Source organism: Palaemon carinicauda, chromosome 14 (assembly GCF_036898095.1).
Source record: "Palaemon carinicauda isolate YSFRI2023 chromosome 14, ASM3689809v2, whole genome shotgun sequence".
NCBI lineage: Eukaryota > Metazoa > Arthropoda > Malacostraca > Decapoda > Palaemonidae > Palaemon > Palaemon carinicauda.
Window position 1 is genome coordinate 128921321 of NC_090738.1, and position 23854 is coordinate 128945174.

Sequence of the window (23854 nt, forward strand, 5' to 3'; positions counted from 1 at the left end):
CCATTTCTTTTATCGAGGCATATTTGCACCGACTCGCAGGGGTGCCCTTTTAGCTGGGAAAAGTTTCCTGATCGCTGATTGGTTGGACAAGATAATTCTAACCAATCAGCGATCAGGAAACTTTTCCGAGCTAAAAGGGCACCTCTGCGAGTCGGTGCAAATATGCCTCGATAAAAGAAATGGACTATAGAGCATTTAGTCAAGAAGAAAAACTGAAATACAATATTAAAAAATCAAAATAAATGTCATGAAAATAAACTGAAGACTGATGTCATAACACTGTAAACCATTAAGTAGAAAATTTCAGATTATATGAAAAAACTAAAGGTTTTACTACTACACTGCATTTTCACCTTACCTGTAAATTATGAATGGCTGTCAATATGGAATTCAATGCTTCTTGAGAGCAAGTCTTATTCTGCTCCAACATCTCACGGTACATTGAAGCGCTGTGGTTAGACTCTTTGCTTATGGTAGCACAGAGTTTTCTTAATTCTTCATTCTGAGATCGTAGGGCGGCATTCTGTTCTTCTAGGTTTCTCAAGCTATGCTCCTGAACTTCAGTCAACGCCCTTACTTGAGCATCTAAACGTTCTGGACTTGGTCGGGCTTCCTGCAAAGGGAAACAATTTTTAAAAATTAAACATTTGAAGAAAATGTGGCCAGAGAAACGCACTATTTAGTCTATGAAGATTGATTGATTTCAGGTTTTTATGGCATCCTGATATCTACGGTCATTGATGCCAATATTTACTATAAATAAATAACAGAATAATCAATAAACAATAAAAGCAAAGATGTCATTATGAAAGTAGTCAATGAATACTTTAATGCCTATAAATATTGTAATTTAACTTAAAACAAAATACTTGTGGCATATCATTTCTCTAAAAGATAATTTGAACCACAAACGATTAAGCCAAACCCTAGCTTTCTCTAAACCTCTCTGCTTCTATAAGGAATTTGTAAAATTAATGGGGTGCCATTACCGATCTTAGATTGTTAAATGAAAATCCATCTATTCAAACAAACAAAAATGCATAGTACTTGACTTGACTTTGATTCAGCTTTTAATTCTCTTAAGTTTGATGCTTAAAATTGGATACCTTTCCCATACTGTCCAGTTCCTGGATTCGTTTTGCTGTAAAATACTAATGACACTAAAAGGTTATCATTATTCAATGTCACCATGATAGTAGGTTTACAGTAGTGTGTTAAAGATCCCTTAACCCTTTTACCCCCAAAGGACGTACTGGTACGTTTCACAAAACTCATCCCTTTACCCCCATGGACGTACCGGTAGGTCCTTGCAAAAAACTGCTATTTACATTTTTTTGCGTAATTTTGATAAATTTTTTTAGAAACTTCAGGCATTTTCCAAGAGAATGAGACAAACCTGACCTCTCTATGATGAAAATTAAGGCTGTTAGAGCAAAATGTGCTTGAAAAAAATAACCCCTGGAGGTTAAGAATTGGAAAGTTCCAAATAGCCTGGGGGTAAAAGGGTTAAGGACTTATCAGAAAGTTCTATCTCTTTTCGTTACCTACGCATATACATAAATTCAAAACACATGTAAATGAAACCATTTACTTCACTCACCTGTCTGGCGATTCTAGAACCATTCCGGTTGTCCCTAATGGGAGTGCTGAACGTGTGCAGGGCCTGGGACCCGTTATTCACATGTCCGTTGGTGAGATCAAGACGAGAATGAGAATCGTCAGAGAGGGATTCCGTGTCATCTTCCCTCTGAACAGACATATCTGCATTCAGGGTGATGTGAGATAATCGTTTCTCGACATCCTCAAGTTGTTGGCCTAGTTTTGTGTTCAGGGGATGACAACGATCGATGTCTGGAATTGAAAACAATGTGTGTTAATACATTATGAATTTCAACTGTCAGATCATTACCAGCTAAACTAAGGTTGGTTAAACAGAATGATCTAATCAAAGTCTAGTAAAATCTGTCAACGTGGTTCGTGACGATTCAGGACTGTCGTCATCGACAATATCCCAAAATTCAAATGTAAAGGATGTTGCAGGTCTAAAAATAATTTAAATTAAAGTTTCTCAGAGAATTATTCAGGAGTCTAATTGAGTCACTATGGAATATTCAGTGTACATGTGCTATTGTTCGGTCTAACGCAATTTTAAACAAATTACAGAAACCGCATCACCCTAACTAAAATTAACAAGAATCTTTATTTTTCTTTAGGTAGTCAATCTGCACTGATCTTAACTCTCGGCAAAAACATAAAATGCGCACCTGGCATACGCAGTCTGTCGAGTGTGAGGTAGAGCGTATCCCGGGCTTGCCGTAGGAGACTTGTGTACTGCGATCGCATTTCTGGTGTTAAAGACTCGGCACAACTTTCAGTTAACAGTCCCTGAGCCTGTTCTTTGTAGAGCTGAAACATTTTTGAAGAGAAGAAAAGATTAAGTGGATCCACTACTAGTCACTTGCATTATTCAATCGCCAAGATAACATTATAACCTATTTTCCAACATAATGAAAAGAACATTATAACCTATTTTCCAACATAATGAAAAGAACATTATAACCTATTTTCCAACATAATGAAAAGAACATTATAACCTATTTTCCAACATAATGAAAAGAACGTTATAACCTATTTTCCAACATAATGAAAAGAACATTATAACCTATTTTCCAACATAATGAAAAGAACGTTATAGCCTATTTTCCAACATAATGAAAAGAACATTATAACCTATTTTCCAACATAATGAAAAGAACATTATAACCTATTTTCCAACATAATGAAAAGAACATTATAACCTATTTTCCAAAATAATGGAGAAAACAAAAACAAGAAGGGATCGCCTTACCATTGCCCTTTCGTAAGAAGCTTCTGGGCTCTTCAGATTCCCCAATGCTTGTATGGCTTCCTGTTTCTTGCCTGCGTGAACCAATCGCATGGCTAGGAAATACTTTCCCTCCTCTTGAACTTTTTCAATTTCACTGGCACTCAAACTTTCACTGAAAGATAAAGAAAAACCTTCGTATAACTAACTGTAATTAAATTATCACTAATTCTACTAGTCATGAAACAGCTTTGCGACTCGAAGCCACACAACCACAAAGCACTAAACCTCAAAGGAATTTTGGCAGATAATGTAAATTATAAAATCATATTCACATTAGAAAAAAAATATAGGCCACTTGTAGCTTTTAGTTACCTTTGTACAACAAACAGTCTATTTCTGAGAACTATAGTGTTGGTATTCCGGCCAACTTTTTGACAAAGACTCAACACGCAGTCCCAGTAGTGTTTAGCTCTCTCCTCCAAAGCTTCCACCTCACTGCGACAACTGCCGTCATTCTTGGCTACTTGTGCCTGTGGACAGCACCATAATGTTAAATTCTTACTATGCTAGTTAGAAGGACATTAATGTAAAAGTTTGAAAAAATTAATAGCTATTTTGCCTTGTCTTGGCATGGCCCTTATACAGTAGATTTTATTTAAGTAAATATCAGAATCAAGCTTTATCAATAATAAAATAGGGTAAAGACAAATAGTAATACGGGGTGAGGGACTAAAATTCGCTGCTGAAAATTATTCATCAAAATCTGTTGCATTCCACACACAGCATATTAGAAGGTAACCAACCTTATTTCAATCAAATATTTTCTATACATACTTAGCGTAAAAATAATTTTTGAACATGATGATATCTTCCATGCTATTAACCCTTTTACCCCCAATGGACGTACAGGTACGTTTCACAAAACTCAACCCTTTACTCCCATGGACGTACCGGTACGTCCTTGCAAAAAACGGCTAATTACATTTTTTTTGCATGTTTTTGATAACTTTTTGAGAAAATTCAGGCATTTTCCAAAAGAATGAGACCAACCTGACCTCTCTATGACGAAAATTAAGGCTGTTAGAGCATTTTTAAAAAAAATAATTGCAAAATGTGCTTGAAAAAGAAAACGCCTGGGGGTTAAGGGTTGGAAAGTTCCAAATAGCTTGGGGGTAAAAGGGTTAAAAGAAAATATTAGCTCAGCTCTTTACATAAAGACCCTTACCCATTTGGTGAAAGACTGAGCTAGATGTGCCATCAGAATCAGATCAATCCCATGATTCCCTATGGCACGGATTACTTCCAAGCCCCTTTGTAGAATCATGCGTAATTTGTTTAATCTGTGATGAGCACGGTTGGTGAAGAGGGTGTACGCTGCATTCCACCATTCCGCTTGTTCGCTCGTGTTCAAAACAGACGTTACAACTGTGGGTAGGGATGCAGGAGGTGGACCTGGGAAGAGAAAGAAAATTTAATATTTAATTCTACACTTAATAAAAAATACAAACTTATAAATAACAAAAAGCTTTAAAAAACTTCTAGAATAATAACTATTCTATTAAATGTTTCTCATAAGAAAATAATATAACTTGTTGAATGCTACCCACGAAAAGATTTCCTAAAACTTTGGTTATCACCATACAGTCCTCTCTGTTATTCTAAATTATATATACAAAAATGAGGTTGAAAGGGATGAAATGCTACAATTCTCAAAACCTAAAAATATACTTGGCTTAGTCCAAGTGAATGAAAATAAATTCATACGACTAAAAATATACTTGGCTTAGTCCAAGTGAATGAAAATAAATTCATACGACTAAAAATATACTCGGCTTAGTCCAAGTGAATGAAAATAAATTCATACGACTAAAAATATACTCGGCTTAGTCCAAGTGAATGAAAATAAATTCATACGACTAAAAATATACTCGGCTTAGTCCAAGTGAATGAAAATAAATTCATACGACTAAAAATATACTCGGCTTAGTCCAAGTGAATGAAAATAAATTCATACGACTAAAAATATACTCGGCTTAGTCCAAGTGAATGAAAATAAATTCATACGACTAAAAATATACTCGGCTTAGTCCAAGTGAATGAAAATAAATTCATACGACTAAAAATATATTCGGCTTAGTCCAAGTGAAGGAAAATAAATCTATACGATTACAAAACAACTCAAGTTGAATCTCATTTTTGTAAGTAATAAAGGAGAGCAGCCCAAGTCAGAACAAACCTTACACTTAACCGACGTAAAGAACGGTATTACCGAGTAGGTAAACTTACCGTGAGCATCCTTTGAAGCCGCTTTCTGACAGAAGACCGTAGCCACCAAAAACGCCAAGAGATCCAGGTGGCACAATGTCTCTGCAGCTCCTGTGTTGACCTTGTTGGACGAAAACTGGAGGCCCTCGAAGAGCGTAAAGGAGTAGTAAGGCTGTGGTTCCTTGAGGTTAGTTGGTGCTTGCTGCATGCATAACCATACCATATCTCTCAAACTTGAGCAGTACATGCTTCCTACAACTGTTAAAAAGAAAAAATACAGTAGTGATTATACATATTTTTCTAGTTTTATCATATTTCCAAACTATTAATATTGTTTCTTATCAATCTTGATTGAGAGACTGGCACAATTAAGTACTTTTCGACTTCGTTATTTCAATACGTACAGTACTCTTTTGCTTATTCTAGGTCGAAACTTTAAAGTGTTTCATAAACAATTTGAGTAACGTACAATTTTCTTTATTGATACAATATTACAAATCAACAAAAAATACAATGAAGCAAAAATCCTTTCATTCTATTTTTAACTTCATTGTATGTTATAGTAACCAACTGACGTCCTAGTCCATTTTCAAAATTTGAAAAAGAGAAATCACATTCAGCAAGATTTACAACATCTTGATTAGTTAAACCATTCACCAACTAATAAAATATAATCATACATTTCATATTATCATGAAAAAATTGTAATTCAGTACCATTTCAAATGAGGGAAATGTCTAGCAAGGAAAGTATTTATATTTCCAAAGGAAAAAAAAAAAATATACTGTACTTACCACAATCCCACTTCTCAACTTGCCGCAGTTCTGGATACGCCAGCACAGCGGTGCAAAATTTGTCATCGTTTATGAAGAAACTGCTCTCCATAGTATTACTGTAGGAATTACCATAAATGGTCGTGAAGATGTTCGCCTGAGCTTCCGTGTTGCTAATTTTCTGCTTTACGGTCTCTAGAAACTGTGATTTCTCCCCTTCTGTTTTGGCCATGTGATGCAACACATGGTAAGCCTGAGACAACCTGTGGCAGGCCAACTTGTACCAGAACTGTTCTTGAGAGGTTTGATTTTTGGAGGGGTGCCCACCTTCGGAGGGCAGGAAGCGACAGGCATGAAACAGGAGAGCCCCTGCACTTGTATTGGTTTGTAATAGACTTTCCTGAAATAAAAAAAAAAGACAAGATGGCAAATTGTTCTACCAAACATCTAGTAAACCTAAAGATACAGAAAACATTTACATAGGCAAGGCTCTTTTAAAAGAGTTTGACCCATTTTGAGATTTCAACATTGTCAACCTATTTCACATCAAACCACCTATAATATGATGTTCAACTGTACATCAGTTAACAGGTATCAAAAACCAAAAAGGTTAACCCTGAAATGGCAGTTTGATCAGTATCGAATAAAAAGAATTGTCATTGATTACCTCTTTTGAATTTAAAATTTATTCCTTTAAGATGAAAATTTCCAGGAACCTGAATATTTGCAATATCTCTCAGACTAATAATTGCTTACCTTCTTTGAGCTGTGTAACAGGATGCTAGCCATATGCATGTACAGCTGTCCCACCATCAACTTCCCAAAAGTGTTTTCTTGACCAATTATTTGCAACGATGTCATTAATGTCTGATCGAACCTGCGGGTAAAATTAACATGTTTAATCAGTCAAAATAGTTTGGATGGAAAGGATAAATTACTATTAGGAAGGAATTCATCCAATCCATTACATAAAATTAGACTTTCTTTGAAATAGGCAAGAAATTTACAAAATTACTGTATATTATTAATTTATGCGAAATTTGGCATCAGCCAGAGTTAAAGACATCCCACAGTTAGGGAGGAAAAGTGTGAAGGGCCCTAAGCAAAGTATAAATCAAACCTAATAGAGTACCACCCTGGGAAGTCATCCAGGGAACTATAATTACACCCAGAAAGAAAGGAAAAATTATTAAGACTAAAGTTACACGAGAAGTCAGTACAAATTATATAAGGTTGCAAAGATTGAACCAGGGGTAGAAACAAAACTTTGGTATCTCCTACAGTATGCCAAATAGGGCACATTAAAATATTCCTGACAAATCACAAGCTACATGAGAGGTAAATTAATTATAAAATAAAATATAAGCTAAATCTTACGTATAATATATCAAAATGCATATAATGTAAACAAAATTTGTTTTACAACTGGCTAACTATCCAATTACCATATTATAAACAGCAGAAATATAATGTAAAATAAAAAGCCCTTATAACTTCCAAGTGAAAGACTATTTTCCGAGTAGAGTAAGAATCGAGTTTAAAATATGTACAACCCATGAAGTTATCAGAACCAGCCTTCCAAAACATCTATAAGAATTTCTACGTAAGGAGCAGCCAACAAATAGTGTTGACACAGAAATATCTACAGAGAGTTTCAAATTATTGGAACCAAGATATTCGTAGAGAGTAGAGGTCCCCTTTTTTGTTTTTGTTTCATTTGTTGATGTCGGCTACCCCCAAAATTGGGGGAAGTGCCTTGGTATATGTATGTGTGTATGTAAGATATACGTATACTGTAAGTTCTAGTTTTCAAACATACAGCCCCAAGACTATGCAATAAACTCCCACTAGCCATCCAAAATACTGAAGATATTAAGGCTTTCAAGAGGAAACTGAAGACTTTCGTGTTTTCTAAATGCTTCGATAATGTGGATTTGACAAATGAGTAATATGCAGTGTGAAGTGATGAATGCCTTAGAATGTATATGATACAATGAATCATGAAAGGTTCTGTAGAGTAGGGGAAGCCTTAGAATGTGAACGATACAATGAATCATGGAAGGTTCTGTAGAGTAGGGGAAGCCTTAGAATGTGAACGATACAATGAATCATGGAAGGTTCTGTAGAGTAGGGGAAGCCTTAGAATGTGAACGATACAATGAATCATGGAAGGTTCTGAAGAGTAGGGGAAGCCTTAGAATGTGAACGATACAATGAATCATGAAAGGTTCTGAAGAGTAGGCTTCCCCTGCAGTATAAGACCAGAAAAGCAGCCCTGAAAATAGAGTAAAACCGACACCACTTACTTGTGTAACAGCGTTGATACATCCATGTGAGTATGCTGTGACAGGAGCGCTGTGCTGCTGCTAGAAGCCAACGTGAGGTAAACAAGACGCTCTAACACAGATAAATAGTTACGATGGAATTCAACATCGTCGTCGACTTCCGCTACATTTCTATAAACCTGCGATGAAATACAAACTATGTCTAATTCCCAACTAAGTCAAGACATCTAAGTAATCAATATTATTTTCCTTTTAACTGGAAGTAATCGATATTTTCTTTTTACAGAAAGTAATCACTACTTATTTCTTACTGGAAGTTAAAAAAACAAAAAAATTCCAACTCGGCAAAGGGTTCATCACTACAGCTTACAAATATCAGACCTATAATAATAATGAAAATTACCAAACTAAACACAATATTAGAAGAGCAAAACACTGATTTATCCATTATTCCCCGATAATATTAGACCCTCTACCAGCCATTTCCAAAGCATCCAATTGCATATCATACCTTTGACAAACCAGCTTAAATTTCAATATTTGGAGAGAAATTGAAATTGATAACTACTTGAAGTTAATAAAACAAAAAAAAAAGAACATGGTAAACCAAAAAACTTATTTCCTTACCTCACTAGTATCACAAAGAGCTTGATACCACTCTAAGGAATCAGGAAAGGCTTTCCTGGCTTCAATTTGGAATCCATATTTATAAGCCTCCTTTTCTTTGCCGTCCCAGTCTTTATATATCTGCAATAGGCTTGTGTATAATTTGACCCTTAGAGGATTAGCCTTAATTTCATCTGAAAAAAAGATAAAGTAAATTACTATGAAATTTAATAAAACAAAGGAATGTTAAAATGTGCCATCAACATTGTAGAAATAGTTGATTTGAGAATGTTAATTGCATTCGTGGGAAAATAGTCAACTTGACTAGTTAGTTCGTTCTTACTTTTTGTTCTTATTTTTGGTGTTTGTTTATGGATGGAAAGTAAACTGAATGATTGCCATTTGTTAATATTAAATGTAAATTTTTAACTTTCCCCTTTTTGTATTCTAATTGAATTAATTAATTTAATATTAAATGTATTCCTTATAAGGAAATAGTTTTGTTTTCCCGTCTTTATTTTTCAACGGTTGTTCGAGAGTTTCGGACAAGGGAAAAGAAAACGGAGTTGATAATACGTTTGAGTCCGACTTGGAGTCACACACTGCTGAATTACAGTACCGGCCAGGTCTTTAGAACGGGTGTTCTTTCTGCCTTTCAAAAGTGAACTCAAAACGTTCGAAAAAACCAAGACGTCCGTTCCTGGAATTTAGTGAATTTAAGTTGAAAAATAAAGACGCCTAATTATTGATTTGAGTTAGATAATTCTAACAACATTAAATTATACATTTCCCATTAATAGCAATAGCTATTGCCACATTTTCAGGATATATCAACTAAATCACCTCCTGCCTAATGATTGTAGGAGGCATATCAATAGGATCTGATTGCCGTAAGTACAAGAAATTATCTTTCCTCTGACTGTACCTTTATTTTACTAATAAAAATAAATCTCCTGTACGGTATTGTTTATAAAATCATAAATATTTTAAATAATATGTATTTTTCCTAACTAAACAAACCTGATATCTTTAATAGGAGACTTCCTGTTTTACTTTCAACAAGGTTTTGGTAGCTTACTAAAGACGTCCCTGCTCGATGGTTTCTAGTAGTGAATGCAAACTCCCCATCCTTGTGATTAAGTTGGGGGGTTTGAAGATGCCTCTGGGTCTACCTACCGCATCAGCAGCAGCAACTGCCTGGCCTTCCTTAGTCTTAGCTTGATGGAGAGGGGCCTCGAGTGCCGATACTATCCATGTATGGAGTCTCTAGTCCACGTTACATTGTCCTTTGCGTCTGCCATTCACGAGCAACCTTAAGTCGGGTGGGAGGTAGGCCCCACCCACCGGACAGGTAGAGCAAATCTCACATTGACCTTTAAACTAGCACTTGAAAGGTGGTTGTAATCTAACTTAAAATGTCTCGGTTTAGTTCAGTATTTAGGAAAAATACAAATTACTTCAGAAAATCAACAGAAGTAATATGATTTGCCTACTAACTTAAAATGGATAATACTGCACTATATTTATACCAATCTGTATTAAATAATTTATGTAGTAATATATGATAGATAATTTGTATCTTTTGTATTCTCTGATATTTCTGTGTTGTGGGATGCTGTAATGAATGTTGCCACTCCTTTTCCCGGTTTCTGCTCAGTCAACCTTGAGCATTAGGCAAGTTAACTTCTTTCCTCCAGTCTCAAGAAGCGTTTAACATCTTAGAAGCATAGATTGTTGTTTAGATTAGCGTTTTAAACATTCATAAGTCATTAATCCCTAGAATTGATTCATATTTTGAATGCCAATGTACGAGAGTTCTCTAAAGAAATTCATTATTGAATTAGTGTGTTCTGGAGGTAACGGGTAAAGATGCTTTGTATATTTTTACATAGCTATTTATTCTTATTATTAGTATTACTAGTTAAGCTATAACCCTAGTTGGAAAAGCAAGATGCTGCAAGCCCAAGGGCTCCAACAAGGAAAAATAGCCCAGTGAGGAAAGGAAATAAAACGATATACAGTAAGAAGTAATGAAAATTAAAATTGGTTGATTGCTCATTGCGATTGTATCATATTCTTGCCATATCCTACCTTTCTGCAATCATATTATCCATGTTTGATACTTATATTAAAATTTTTATTTGTTTTATCATTTATTTCAGTTCAAATGTAAAATCTATAAAATGAGAGATGCATTCACAGAGACTGTGGGGATCCTCCCTTTCTGTTGAGTAAAAAAATTTACCTTCATTCTAAAAAATGAGATACCACCTGACAAGTTTTTTTATGAATAAACTTGAATAAAGAAGAACTTGTATGTTAAGTGTCAATTAGAATTTAGAACCCCTATTTTGAAACAACCTACTGGTAGTCAGTCAAAAATAAAGATACTCACTCATAAGAGAAAAGAAAAAGTTTATATAGAAGGTCCTGAACTTACAAACTTATTAGGTTACTAGAAGCTGTTAATCAAATTGTTTATGTCGATTTTTTAAATTTTAGACTAGGGTAGGTCTAACTTGAATCCAATGCCTATAGTATGATTTCCAGTTACAAAAGTCAACAAAAAGTCTGGTTTCATAAAAAATAGATATCAGGTTATTACAAATGTTTTGCTGCTTCCTCCGGTCGCCTTGGATGACCGCGGAGGTAGCAGCAGTAGGGGATTCAGCGTTATAAATATTCATCTGTGGTGGATAAAGGGGGAGGGTGGGCTGTGGCACCCTAGCAGTACCAGCCGAACTCGGTCGAGTCCCTTGTCAGGCTGGGAGGAACGTAGAGAGGAAAGGTCCCCTTTCTTTCATTTGTTTGATGTCAGCAACTCCCCAAAATTGGGGGAAGTGCCTTGGTATATGCATGTATTAAATATATTGCTTCATTATAGTATTTCTTTATGTTATCTGTTATTTTCAGGTGGATTTGTGTTTGTATCTCAGAATGTTTTCAAGATAGTGACCAATAATTTGCCAGATCAAAGACGCAACGAAGTGAGGTTTGCTCTTACCACTGTTTACCCTGTAAAAAGTTTAACATCAACCTCAAGATTACCTGAAGTCACGCCACTATTAAAGGTTGCTGGTTTGTATTACGTATGGGAACAAACAAACTGAAGTACGTACCAAAATAAAGCTTCTCCAGTTCTTCCCGCGAGCTGCCACTTGAACTGGTGATGACAGCCTCGCGTAATCTGATGACATTTTCGTGATGGGGAAAGAGGCGATCCCCTTCGTCAGCCCAGTATAACCGAACTGAGGCATCACATGGAACATCACAGTATAATTCACAAACTGAAAGAAACGGATCAAAAATAGAAAAAACAAGGATGACCTGATTTGGAGTTGGAAGCTTTTAAACTAAATTGCCTTTAATTTTTAATGTCATTTATTTAAATTTTACATTACAGAAGATTGAATTAAATAAAAGCCTAAAAAATTTCCTACCCCATTACTTTTCACGGTATCGCTGTTTTTCAATAAACTGCAATTTGGTATTAACACTATAGTAACCCATGTACTATAAATAATTTCATTACCCACAATGCAAATTAATTCACACTTAAATGAATAGGTATATGTAATTACTCATAGCAACCTGATGAAAGATTAATTCACCAAACTTTCAACTGGGCTCCACAAGGCACTAGAAGAGTTGAAAGACCCAGGCATACATGGCTGAGGACTATGAAGCATGAAGTAGGAGATAATGAATGGAGAAGTATCAATTTAAAACCTCACGATAAGAGACAACTGGCGAAATCTAAACAGAGGCCCTTTGCGTCAATAAGCGTAGATGATGATGATGGAACAATAATCTAACATCCCCTGCTAAGCCAATTTGGGAAATAGAAAACCAGAAACACCAATAACTTTGGATTACCTGTAAGGATACCTGTGATTAAAACTTCCCCATCCCACGACTTTCCCTCTATAGAAACGTAGTTTTCCTTTGCTACCTCCTCTCCAAACAGTTGAAAAACTCACTCTTTAGAGACTGGTTTCCCTTTGCTATAACCTCTCCAGAAAATTGAAAAATTTACTGTATAGAAACTCAGATTTCCTTAACTATAACCTCTCCAACAAGAGGAAAAACTTACTCTCTAGAAACGTAGTTTTCCTTTGCTACAACCTCTCCAAAAAGATGAAAAACTTACTCTCTATAAACAGTTTTCCTTTGCTACAACCTCTCCAACAACATGAAAAACTTACTCTCTAGAAACTTGCATTTGCTTTTGCTACAACCCCTCCAACAAGATGAAAAACTTACTCTAGAAACTTAGTTTGCCTTTGCTACAACCTCTCTAACAAGATGAAAAACTTACTCACTAGAAAGGTAGTTTTCCTTTGCTATAACCTCTCCAACAAGATGAAAAACTTACTCTCTAGAAACTCTATTTTCATTTGCTACAACCTCTCCAAAAAGATGAAAAACTTACTCTCTAGAAACGTGGTTTTCCTTTGCTACAACCTCTCCAAAAAGATGAAAAACTTACTCTCTAGAAACTTGATTTTCCTTTGCTACAACCTCTCCAACAACATGGAAAACTTACTCTCAAAACTTACATTTGCTTTTGTTACAACTTCTCCAACAACATGAAAAACTTACTCCCTAGAAACTTAGTTTGCCTTTGCTACAACCTCTCCAACAAGATGAAAAACTTACTCTTTAAAACAAGATCCCTTTGCCCCTCGCCTAATTCATAGGCCGTCTTGTACGCTTGAACAGCTTTTTCCTTCAAGTTCAGAGATTCCAAAATCTGTCCCAACAGGCGATGTGCATCGTTGGCCTTTGGGCGCACCGAGAGAAACTCTGACAAGTAACGACGAGCGCTTTCATATTCCCCGACATTGTAGTACATACGAGCTATGTTGTAACCTCGTACTTTTCGCTGTAAGTAAAGAAAGATTTAAATTAAAAATATGAACAGGCTCAAACCAAAACAAAATCTTACAAACAATCATATACTGTACAGTACAGTGTATATGCCATAAAGTACAGTATATGTACCATACAGTATAGAATATGTACCATACAGTATAGAATATATACCCTACAGTATGGTATAGCATAGTAATAGAAAAAAAGCTATATACTCTGCATTAGCTACATAACTACCGCAAAATAGAATATCTAGAATTCTACTTATTTGCTATAATATGACTGAGTAATATAGAAAAACAATTGCTGGACAACACCACAGTACAGTACTGGTAAATTTCAATAAATAAACACACACAGCCTAATACTGTACTATACACAGGCGAGATAAACTGACAAAGGATGGGTGGATTTTGAAAGGACGTAACTTTATAAAACCAAGTTTTACAGTCAGAGTGCAAAAGATTAAATCTTCTAAATGGAATTCATGGAAGGACAAGTCCACGGGTTGAACACAAACATTAAATCTACAATACTAAATGAAAAGCAAAACATATGAAACAACAGGATGAGAACCCGAGGAAGGTCAAAGACGACATGGAAAATGCGAAAGTGTAGATGTAAATGCAAGTAAAAAGGGAACGAGGGGAGATAGACATACATATTTCACATCTGCTCCCATTGAAGGAAAGTCTGATACTGTATATGAATGATAATGACATCACACACAATACATTACACTATGCTAAAAATTACATTTACATTAATGTTATTTTGTTACTCCATTTCTTCTTGAGGTAACATGTTTCCAACATTCAGTTCAGTACTGCATTTTGTCAGGTTTCAGGTAACATAGGTTACTTTTAATCTCAAGAAGAGTCCCAGCTATTTTGGCAATGTATGATTAATGAGGGTACGACATACCTTAGTTATCGATTGATTTGAATGTGAACACCATTTTAACCATTATTAACTTTTGGGAGGTTGATGAGAGATTACTGCCTTACACTGTTTGCAATCGCTTCTGCCAGCTTTTGTTTTCTTTGCATGAATTAATCATTACCTGGCTTTTTGGATCAATTAACAGCCTCCTTATATTTAAGCTTAATTTTCTCGATTTTTCTTTTAACAGCCCTTTTTTCCCCTGCTTCATTTCCAGCACAATTTAGTGTAATTTAATCTGGGTAATTGATTACTATATATTAAAATGCACTGTCCATTATATAGCTATCACTGCTAATATGAAAGTCCATAATATTGAAATGTCCCACCTGGTTACCCACAACATATTCATGTACAGAACCGCTTGCCAGTACTGTACATAGGTTGTAAGGAGATGATGTTTACTTGTGAAAGAAGCAAGCCAAGGTGAAGTTGAGACCATTTAAGGATTATGATACAAACTACTGGCAATTAAGATACTTTAATTTCACATCCACTACATGAACCATATACTTTTCCAAGTGGTTATTTATTCTTATGCACTCCTGACCATTACTATTGCTGCATATCACTCCTTTTTGTTTCCCACAGAGATCTACAATTGTTTTTATTTGCGGGATAGAAAAACATAGGAACAGGTGGTTTGCCACACTACTCATGGTCACAACAGTTAAAATAAAAAATATATGGGTCACGCATTTGACTAAAAATTAATGTACAACACATTTACCCAGGTTTCCTTTGGATAATCATCAAAACTTAATCTTTTTACCCCTAAGTTATTTGGAACTTTCCATCCCTTAACCCCCAGGCATTTTTTTTTTCAAGCACATTTTGCAACATTTTTTTTTAAATTGCTCTAACAGCCTTAATTTACATCATAGAGAGGTCAGGTTGGTCTCATTCTTTTGGAAAATGCCTGAAGTTTCTCATAAGGATACCAAAAATATGCAAACAAAAATGTACAAGGCAGTTTTTTGCAAGGACGTACTGGTATGGCCAAGGGGCTAAAGGGATGAGTTTTGTGAAACGTACCAGTACGTCCTTTGGGGGTTAAAGGGCAAGTGACAAAAATTGAACAAGTTTGCCAACAAATAGGTTTCATTTGACAGTTATGACTAAAGCAATAGGCAGTATACTTCCACTGTATAGCTAACTGATGGAAAGTGCTGTTTCATAAACAATAACTGACCACTTGAAAATTTCAAAAGAAAATTATCAAATGTAGTGTTCATTAGGTAGACAGATCTATTGTCAATTTTCCAATCAGGGTGATATATAGTTTCAAAAGATTTTCACTTTCATTTCAAGAGAAATGAGTACTTTTATAGAAACAGAACTACCCAAGACAAAGGGTATCAAGGCTTTTGAGATTGGAATGAAAAAAATAAAGTGTAATACACAGGTGTACCCTAATCTAAATAAGTTTTCTTGACCGCAAGGTTCTTTCCCAACTGGCAGGCTTCTCCTCCCTAACCTAACCAGAGAATATTGCATTTGTAGATCGACAGACCATGACTCAGACCTTCTACCCAATCACAATCATGTATCAAAAATAAAAGATTTAGTGTGTTCTTAAATCTCAAGATATGTACTTAAAAGGAAGGACAAAATTTCCCTAAAATTTCATATCTGAAAATAATTTTCTCGCTCATGTGGTTACTAGAATTACCTGATGACGTTCTGATCACCTCCAAACTAATCGACTGATGCGGGAGCACATTATTCAACCACACCCCCTCCCCCAACACATCCTAATCCGTCTCAACCTCAATCCTTCTTTGACACAATCCACCTTCATATTGTCCACGGCAATAACAGAGGAAGTTGTTCCAGAATGTTCTAACTTCAGTGACTTTAAATAAAGCACACCCATATATTTAAAGGCTTAAAGGTCCTCCATGAATGGCAGAGGCAAGGGACGGTGACACAGCCCTAGCAAGCAGGACAATGCCCTAGAGACTTGCCATATATATATATGATCAGGGAGGGCCAGGCAATGACTGCCAATGACTTGGCAGATAGAACTATAGGCTCCCCCAAACCCTCCAAACCTTAACTCGCAAGGATGGTAAGGTTGCAGACGCTAAAGGCACGAATGAGTCTATGCAGGACTCAAACCCTCGTCTGGCAAACACCAGGCAGAGACGTTAGCGATCAGGTCACAACAGAGCGTCACCAGATAAGCAAAGCAACGCCAAATTTTCCCCAAGGGCATAATGTGCGTAGTGCAACATCTACCGCTTGCCAGAACAAAGAAGCAATGATATATTTGTAAAATTAGAACATAGCAAGCCACGAAAAAGTAAAGACTAATTTAAATGTGATTACTTAGGTAACTAAAACAATTCTAGGGGTGTATGTATGATAACGGCCACCTGTATATAAGATGACACCCAACTAAGAATACGGCATTCTAAGGGGGGTCCCGTAAGGTAAGTAGTTAAGGACACAAGAGCCGCCGATGCAAAGGTGAGCCCTCGAACTGAACCTGAACCTGAAGGACAATGCTTGTAGGTTAGGCTAGATGGGGAACTTTAGGTTAGTTGGAACTGGCCGCCGATATACAAAGGCCCCCCCCTAATTAAAATTGACGCCCTTGCCAGACCAGACAAAAAATTAGATTCTAAATTGTGAGACGCAAGCTATGGCAGAGCAAAGACCAATATGGGATTATATTCAGCGGCCTAATTAAATACAAGGGATTTTGAATTATGACAAAACTACGGATTACAAAGATAATCGAAATTCCTTTTTTTTCAATGGGAAAAGGCAAAACTTGGTCTGTTGTAATACAAAGGCTCCCGAATACTCAGATGTTGCTTTTGAATTTAAAAGAGAAAGATATGATTTCTAAACTGCAAAGTAGTCCTGTCCTAAAACATAAATAAGATAGTTAAGATTAGTCTATATTAAACTACTAAGCATCGAAGCTAATTTGCAATTTATTTGGCTAACCTAGACTTATGTTTAAGTGAAGTCAAATTAAAATTGCAATTTCGTAGGTTACCTTAAACTTGCTCAAGTATATATTATTATTATTATTATTACTATCCAAGCTACAACCCTAGTTGGAAAAGCAAGATGCTATAAGCCCAGGGGCTCCAACAGGGAAAAATAGCCCAGTGAGGAAAGGAAATAAGGAAATAAATAAATGAAGAGAACAAATTAACAATAAATCATTCTAAAACAAGTAAATATAAATATAAATATAAATTGTTCAGTAAAACAGTACAATTTGTTGTTTTATCTATCCAATTTTGATAAATCATTTACTGTTCAATCAACATCAAATTTGTATTCGCCAAGTGGCCATTTTCATATCACACGTTAGCCTAAGACTATCATGTACCTGAGAAGCTTATTAAATGCTTAAAAGAAGCTTTTTAAGATTGAAATCTATTAAATAAGAGATGGCCATGACATTCATTCCTTTCAAATGGCGAAAAAAATAAATTTGCGGGAAATGATCAGGGAAAACTAAAAATTGATATTTAGGCCAAGCCATTAACGGTTGAAAGACTTGATATAATAATAAAATACTATTTAATAGTAAAAATGAACAGGTGAAAAGTATTTTAAAAGGGTAAATGGCGAAAAAAAATAAATTTGCGGGAAATGAAGAGAAAACTAAAAATTGGTATTTAGGCCAAGCCATTAACGGTTGAAAGACTTGATATAATAATAAAATACTATTTAGAAGTAAAAATGAACAGGTGAAAAGTATTTTAAAAGGGTAAATGAGTCCAGAAATCATCAAATCACAGCCATCAACATGTAACGTAACATTGCTTAGAAAACTAAAAATTGATATTTAGGCCAAGCCATTAACGGTTGAAAGACTTGATATAATAATAAAATACTATTTAGAAGTAAAAATGAACAGGTAAAAGGTAATTTGAAATGGAAAATGAGTCCAGAAATCAAAAAATAAATTTGCGGGAAATGAAGAGAGAAAACTAAAAATTAATATTTAGGCCAAGCCATTAACGGTTGAAAGACTCGATATAATAATAAAATACTATTTAGAAGTAAAAATGACAGGTAAAAAGTAATTTAAAAGGGTAAATGAGTCCAGAAATCATCAAATCACAGCCATCAACATGTAACGTAACATTGCTTAACCAAGAGAGCTGGTGTTACATGCAACACGAGAACAATGATGGTTTCCCCCCGGTATTTTAAACTTACCTCGTCCTCTGTGCGCACTTTATTGAGAATATCCCGCACGTGGCGGTCCACATCCTTCTTAGAACGTAGCATTTTCAGGATATCATCCTTAACACTTGCGAATAATATTAAAAACAAGATATATGAGGTCCGCCGATATCAGCCTCTAGGACTGCTGGACCTAAACTGCTTGAATTTCTTAAGAGGACTCGCGAAGTCTTTTTAAAAAAAATGCTTTGTTCTTTTATGATTATATATAAATTAAATTCTAATAATTTTATTTAGTAAAAAAAAATTATATTTATCTATTTTTATGATATAAGTTAAGCAAAATTTTAAGAGGACTCGCGAAGTCTTTTTTTTTAAATGCTTTGCTCTTTTATTATTATATATAAATTAAATTTTAATTATTTTATCTAGTAAAAATAATTAACATATACCTATTTTTATGACGTAAGTAAAACAAAATTTTCACTGATTATTAAGAAATTCGTGCAAGTAATATTTAAAAATAAGCTCACTTTCCCCCCAGGGCAAAGGGATGTTGTCAACACCAAACAACACCAAACATTAAGCATTTTTCCTATTAAAATATTTGTTTAAATGTTTTTACAATAAAGATTAAGTTTTATAATAGTAATGCTTATATATGATATGCGGTGGCAGTTTAGATGCCAATGTTGGTATACATTCAAATATGGGACCAAGGGATGTTATCAAGCCCGCGTATCGGCAACAACACCAAACATTGCTAATTTTTCATAATAAGATAGTTATTTAAATGTATTTACAATAAAAAAATGAGTATTATAGTAGTAATACATATATATAATATGCAGTGGCAGTTTAGATGTCAATGTTGGTATATATTCAAATATAGGATATTCATTTTTTTCAAACGGTCAAAGCCCGACATAGGCTTATGATCCTACTTTGGTGGAATTTGGAAAACTTCGACATGTATTAATTCTATCCTTCAAATCTATCATAATGGAATAAAGTAAGATTACTAATTACCAAAAAAAATAAATAGCATCGTTACTCATGTTTCGATGATTTTCCACCGAGACCAGTAGAATGACGTAACATTTCCTGAGAAATTGCGATCTCACTCTACATCCAACACCTATAAAATATACCTGTCCCGTGGCAGATCATACTGTGTACTATTGTGTAGTAATTGTGTGGTATGTTACACAAGATGGTCGTGCCATTATTTATCTTCCAATTGCAGTACATAGATGAATTAAGTACTTGTATTATTAGCATTGTATGTGAGATTTAGTAAGCCTATAGCCTAAGCCAGCTGTAGGCCTACACCTCATGTGGCGTCCTTTTAGTCCTTTGGGGTGTCGAACAAACTGATACGATGCATTTTTTTATCTCTACCTGTTACTTATTGCTCTTGAGACATTATATCTATAAAAATCAAAACAGTAGGGACACATGATTGTAATCAATTTCTGTTATTCTTTATTTTTTTCTGTAGTGATGAACAATTATTTAGTATTATTGAACGCAGATTAGGTTAAATATACTGATCTGATCCACTTTAATTATGCTTCTACAACTAGGGTTGTAGCTTAGCAAGTAATAATAATAATAATAATAATAATAATAATAATAATAATAATAATAATAATAGTAGTAGTAGTAATAATAATAATGATGATAATAATAATAATAATAATAATAATAATAATAATAATAATAATAATAATAATAATTCTATCTGATGAAATGCTTTTATTATTATTATTATTACAGGCTAAGCCAAATGCTCTAATAATATCAATATTGAGAATGAGTCTAGCAGCTTTAAGGGTCAAAGAGTCTACTGCAGTCTACAACGTTAACTCAATTTATAGCTGTGGTTGTTTACATCTTTGCTTGAGTTACACCGGATGCTGAAGGCCAAATTCTATGCATCCGAAAAGAACTGAAATAATCTGGTTTGAGAGATAAAATAATTTCTTAGTCGCTTGGATATGATTTGTTTCTAAGTATATGGATATTAGAAACTGCTAAATATAAATTCAATGTTTTTATTGGTTTTTAGATCACATGAACGAATGCTGCATTTATAGTTTTAAATGTAACTCATGAACGGCAGAGATAAGGGACAGTGACAATACCCTATTTAGAGACTGACCCTATATACATATGATCAGCACCCAAGTCACTTCTCCACCCAATCAAGGACCAAGGAGGGCCAGGTAATGGCTGCTGATGACTCAGCAGGTAGACCTATAGGCTCCTCCAAACCCCTTATCCTTAGTTCACAAGGATGGTGAGGTTGTAAAGGTTTAAAGGCCACTCATGAATGGCAGAGGCAAGGGACAGTGACATTGCCCTAGCAAGCAGGACAATGCCCTAGAGACTGACCATATATCATTTGATCAGCGCCCAAGCCCCCTCTCCACCCAAGTTAGGACCAGGGAGGGCTAGGTAATGGTTCCTGATGCCTCAGTAGATAGACCTATAGGGTCCCCCCAAAAACCTCCATCCTCACCTCACAAGGATGGTGAGGTTGCAGACACTACAAGAAACTATCGAGTTTGAGCGGACTCGAACCCCAGTCCGGCTATCACCAGGCAGGAACGCTTCCAATAGGCCAGCATAACCCTTTGCTCATGATTTTCATGGGGTGAACTAATATGGCCACTTTTTAACCGTCTACTTCAGTTCCTTTCCCGTCTCGCTGTCCAGTGAATATTCCAAAGATCCATATTTTCGTTTTACTGAGTTTATGAAGAAATTTATAGATATAGTTACTTATTGAACCTGAATATCCCTTCTAATAATATCTTTGATATAAACAATTTTTTCCTCATTTATCAAACAAAGCCTCTCTGTCTTTTTTATCTTGATTAATGTTTTTCTTAGTTATGAAATGATAAATTTCTCTTATCACAATCACAAACATGACATTGATTATTGCTGATATGATAGTGATTTCAGACTGCTTTGCAGAGCATATCACGATAGATAATAATGATAAGGTTGATATTACTGGAAATACATAAACAAATGAGTTCCAATACGAAAATTATTTAGTCTTAAATTATCGAAAACTAAAATGTAAGTTGGGATTTGTTTTCTAGTATCACCGTTAATTTTAAAATGAATGTTGCATGGAGTATAGGCCTATATGCTCGGTAGCTACCTAACGTGTTTTACACAATAAATAATTATTCAGTAAATCTTAAACATGGCTTTCTTCTTTAAATGATGTAAAATCTTTATCTATTTTATTAAATTGATCTATAGATTGATGGTATTTATCAGTTAGGAAAATGCACATTTAGTCCTATGCTTCAAGTAGGCCTACGTCAAAGTAAAAAAAAAAAATAAGAAGGAATATGAATTTTAGTTTTATTAAATTGAGTTATAGTATGTGATAATTATCAATTAGGAAAATGCACATTTAGGCCTATTCTTCAACTAGGCCTACGTCAAGGTAAAAAAGGAAGCAATGCACTGACTGTCACATTAAAATATGAATGGCATAAGAGAAATGACAGAAAACTATAACTGACATACTTATCCTTGGATATAGGATGAGAAAGGAGCTATAATCAACAAAATGAAAATATTTTCTTTGCTATCCGATTTGTACCATTGTCCTATGGCTTCTTCATATCCTTATTATGTATGGCCTTCACATTGCTAATGTGATAGACGCATATATAGTTGTATAACTGATTATTATTATTATTATTATTATTATTATTATTATTATTATTATTATTATTATTATTATTATTGCTTGCTAAGCTATAACCTTAGTTCGAGAAGTAAAATGCTATAAGCCCAGTAGCCCCAACAGGGAAAATAACCCAATGAGGAAAGGATACAAGGAAACATAGAATATTCTAAGAACAGTAACAACATTAAAATAATCATTTCCTATATAAACTATGTAAAAACTTTAATAAAACAAGAGGAAGAGAAATAATATGGAATACTGTGCCCTAGTGTACCCCCAAGCAAGAGAACTCTAACCCAAGACAGTAGAAGACCATGGTACAGAGGCTATGGCACTACCCAAGACTAGAGAACAATGGTTTGATTTTGGAGTGTCCTTCTCCTAGAAGAGCTGCTGACCATAACTAGAGAGTCTCTTCTACCCATACTAAGAGAAAGTAGCCACTGAACAATTGCAGTGCAGTAGTTAACCCCGTAAAAGAAGAAGAATTGTTGGTAATCTCAGTATTGTCAGGTATATGAAGACAGAGGAGAATCTGTAAAGAATAAGGCAGACTATTCGGTGTATGTGTAAGCAAAGGGAAAGAACCGTAACCAGAGAGAAAGATCCAATGTAGTACTGTCTGGCCAATCAAAGGATCCCATAACTCTCTAGCGATAGTATCTTCTACATTTTAAAAGTACTGCGATTAGCCTCATCGTTAGTAGGCCTATCCATCCCTTTTGTTTGGTACCTAATTCTCTTGATTGGTACACACTTCTATTTTATATTAATTCCCTTATTTTGGATCGAATTCTCTTGTCTGGAATCAAATATTTGTTCTCTTGTCTGATATTCAGTTGTAAGATATCTGTCATTTTTCAGTTATCTTGTATTAGTCTTAAATTCTCTTAATTATCATCTAATTCTTAAACTCTCCATTATCATTCTATATCCATCATATTATAGTCTATTCATTGCCCCACTCTGCAGGACTTTAACGATGAAAAACAGCCCAGTGAGGAAAGGAAACAATAAAGCAAACTACACGAGAAGAAATGAATTGATATGAAATTACCTAAGATCAGTAACATCGATAAAGTAGATCTGTTATATATAAACTATAAATATAGACCTATATATCATCATGTTCAACATATGATAGTGTAACGCTCTACTTTATTCTTTTTTTTCAAGATTTTCATTAGAAGTTCTCTTTCGTTGCAAGTTTATGTGTCCTTGCATATTCCTTAACCCCCCCCCCCCATGCACTCATGCAATCACCATCAAACCAGATATCTTTTCCTCTTCCGTCGACGTAACAAAAAAAGTCTCTTTTCTGGCTTCTGTCTCAGTTGGTTTATTTACAGTCTATTCTCCCCTTCCATTGGTAGCTCAGTTTTCTTCTTCTCGTTTGCAAATG

The 23854-nt window shown here is 34.9% G+C and overlaps 1 protein-coding gene across 3 annotated transcripts in view; it reads right to left on the reverse strand.

Annotated features, from left to right (window-relative positions):
* The window catches only part of Nup358 (Nucleoporin 358kD), an 80449-nt gene extending 61513 nt beyond the window's left edge, over positions 1–18936 (reverse strand). For all 3 annotated transcript variants that reach the window (XM_068387400.1, XM_068387399.1, XM_068387398.1), the window contains exons 1-14: positions 18765–18936; positions 13416–13641; positions 11876–12043; positions 8778–8950; positions 8172–8329; positions 6622–6742; positions 5887–6265; positions 5114–5350; positions 4053–4279; positions 3200–3357; positions 2849–2999; positions 2265–2406; positions 1601–1851; positions 359–613 (exon numbers count right to left, since the gene is read on the reverse strand). In XM_068387400.1, coding sequence (XP_068243501.1) covers positions 359–613; positions 1601–1851; positions 2265–2406; positions 2849–2999; positions 3200–3357; positions 4053–4279; positions 5114–5350; positions 5887–6265; positions 6622–6742; positions 8172–8329; positions 8778–8950; positions 11876–12043; positions 13416–13641; positions 18765–18836 — 2718 coding nt within the window. In that variant the 5' untranslated portion in view covers positions 18837–18936. The remainder of the gene's footprint in view (positions 1–358; positions 614–1600; positions 1852–2264; positions 2407–2848; positions 3000–3199; positions 3358–4052; positions 4280–5113; positions 5351–5886; positions 6266–6621; positions 6743–8171; positions 8330–8777; positions 8951–11875; positions 12044–13415; positions 13642–18764) is intronic.
* Between the last annotated feature and the right edge of the window lie 4918 nt (positions 18937–23854).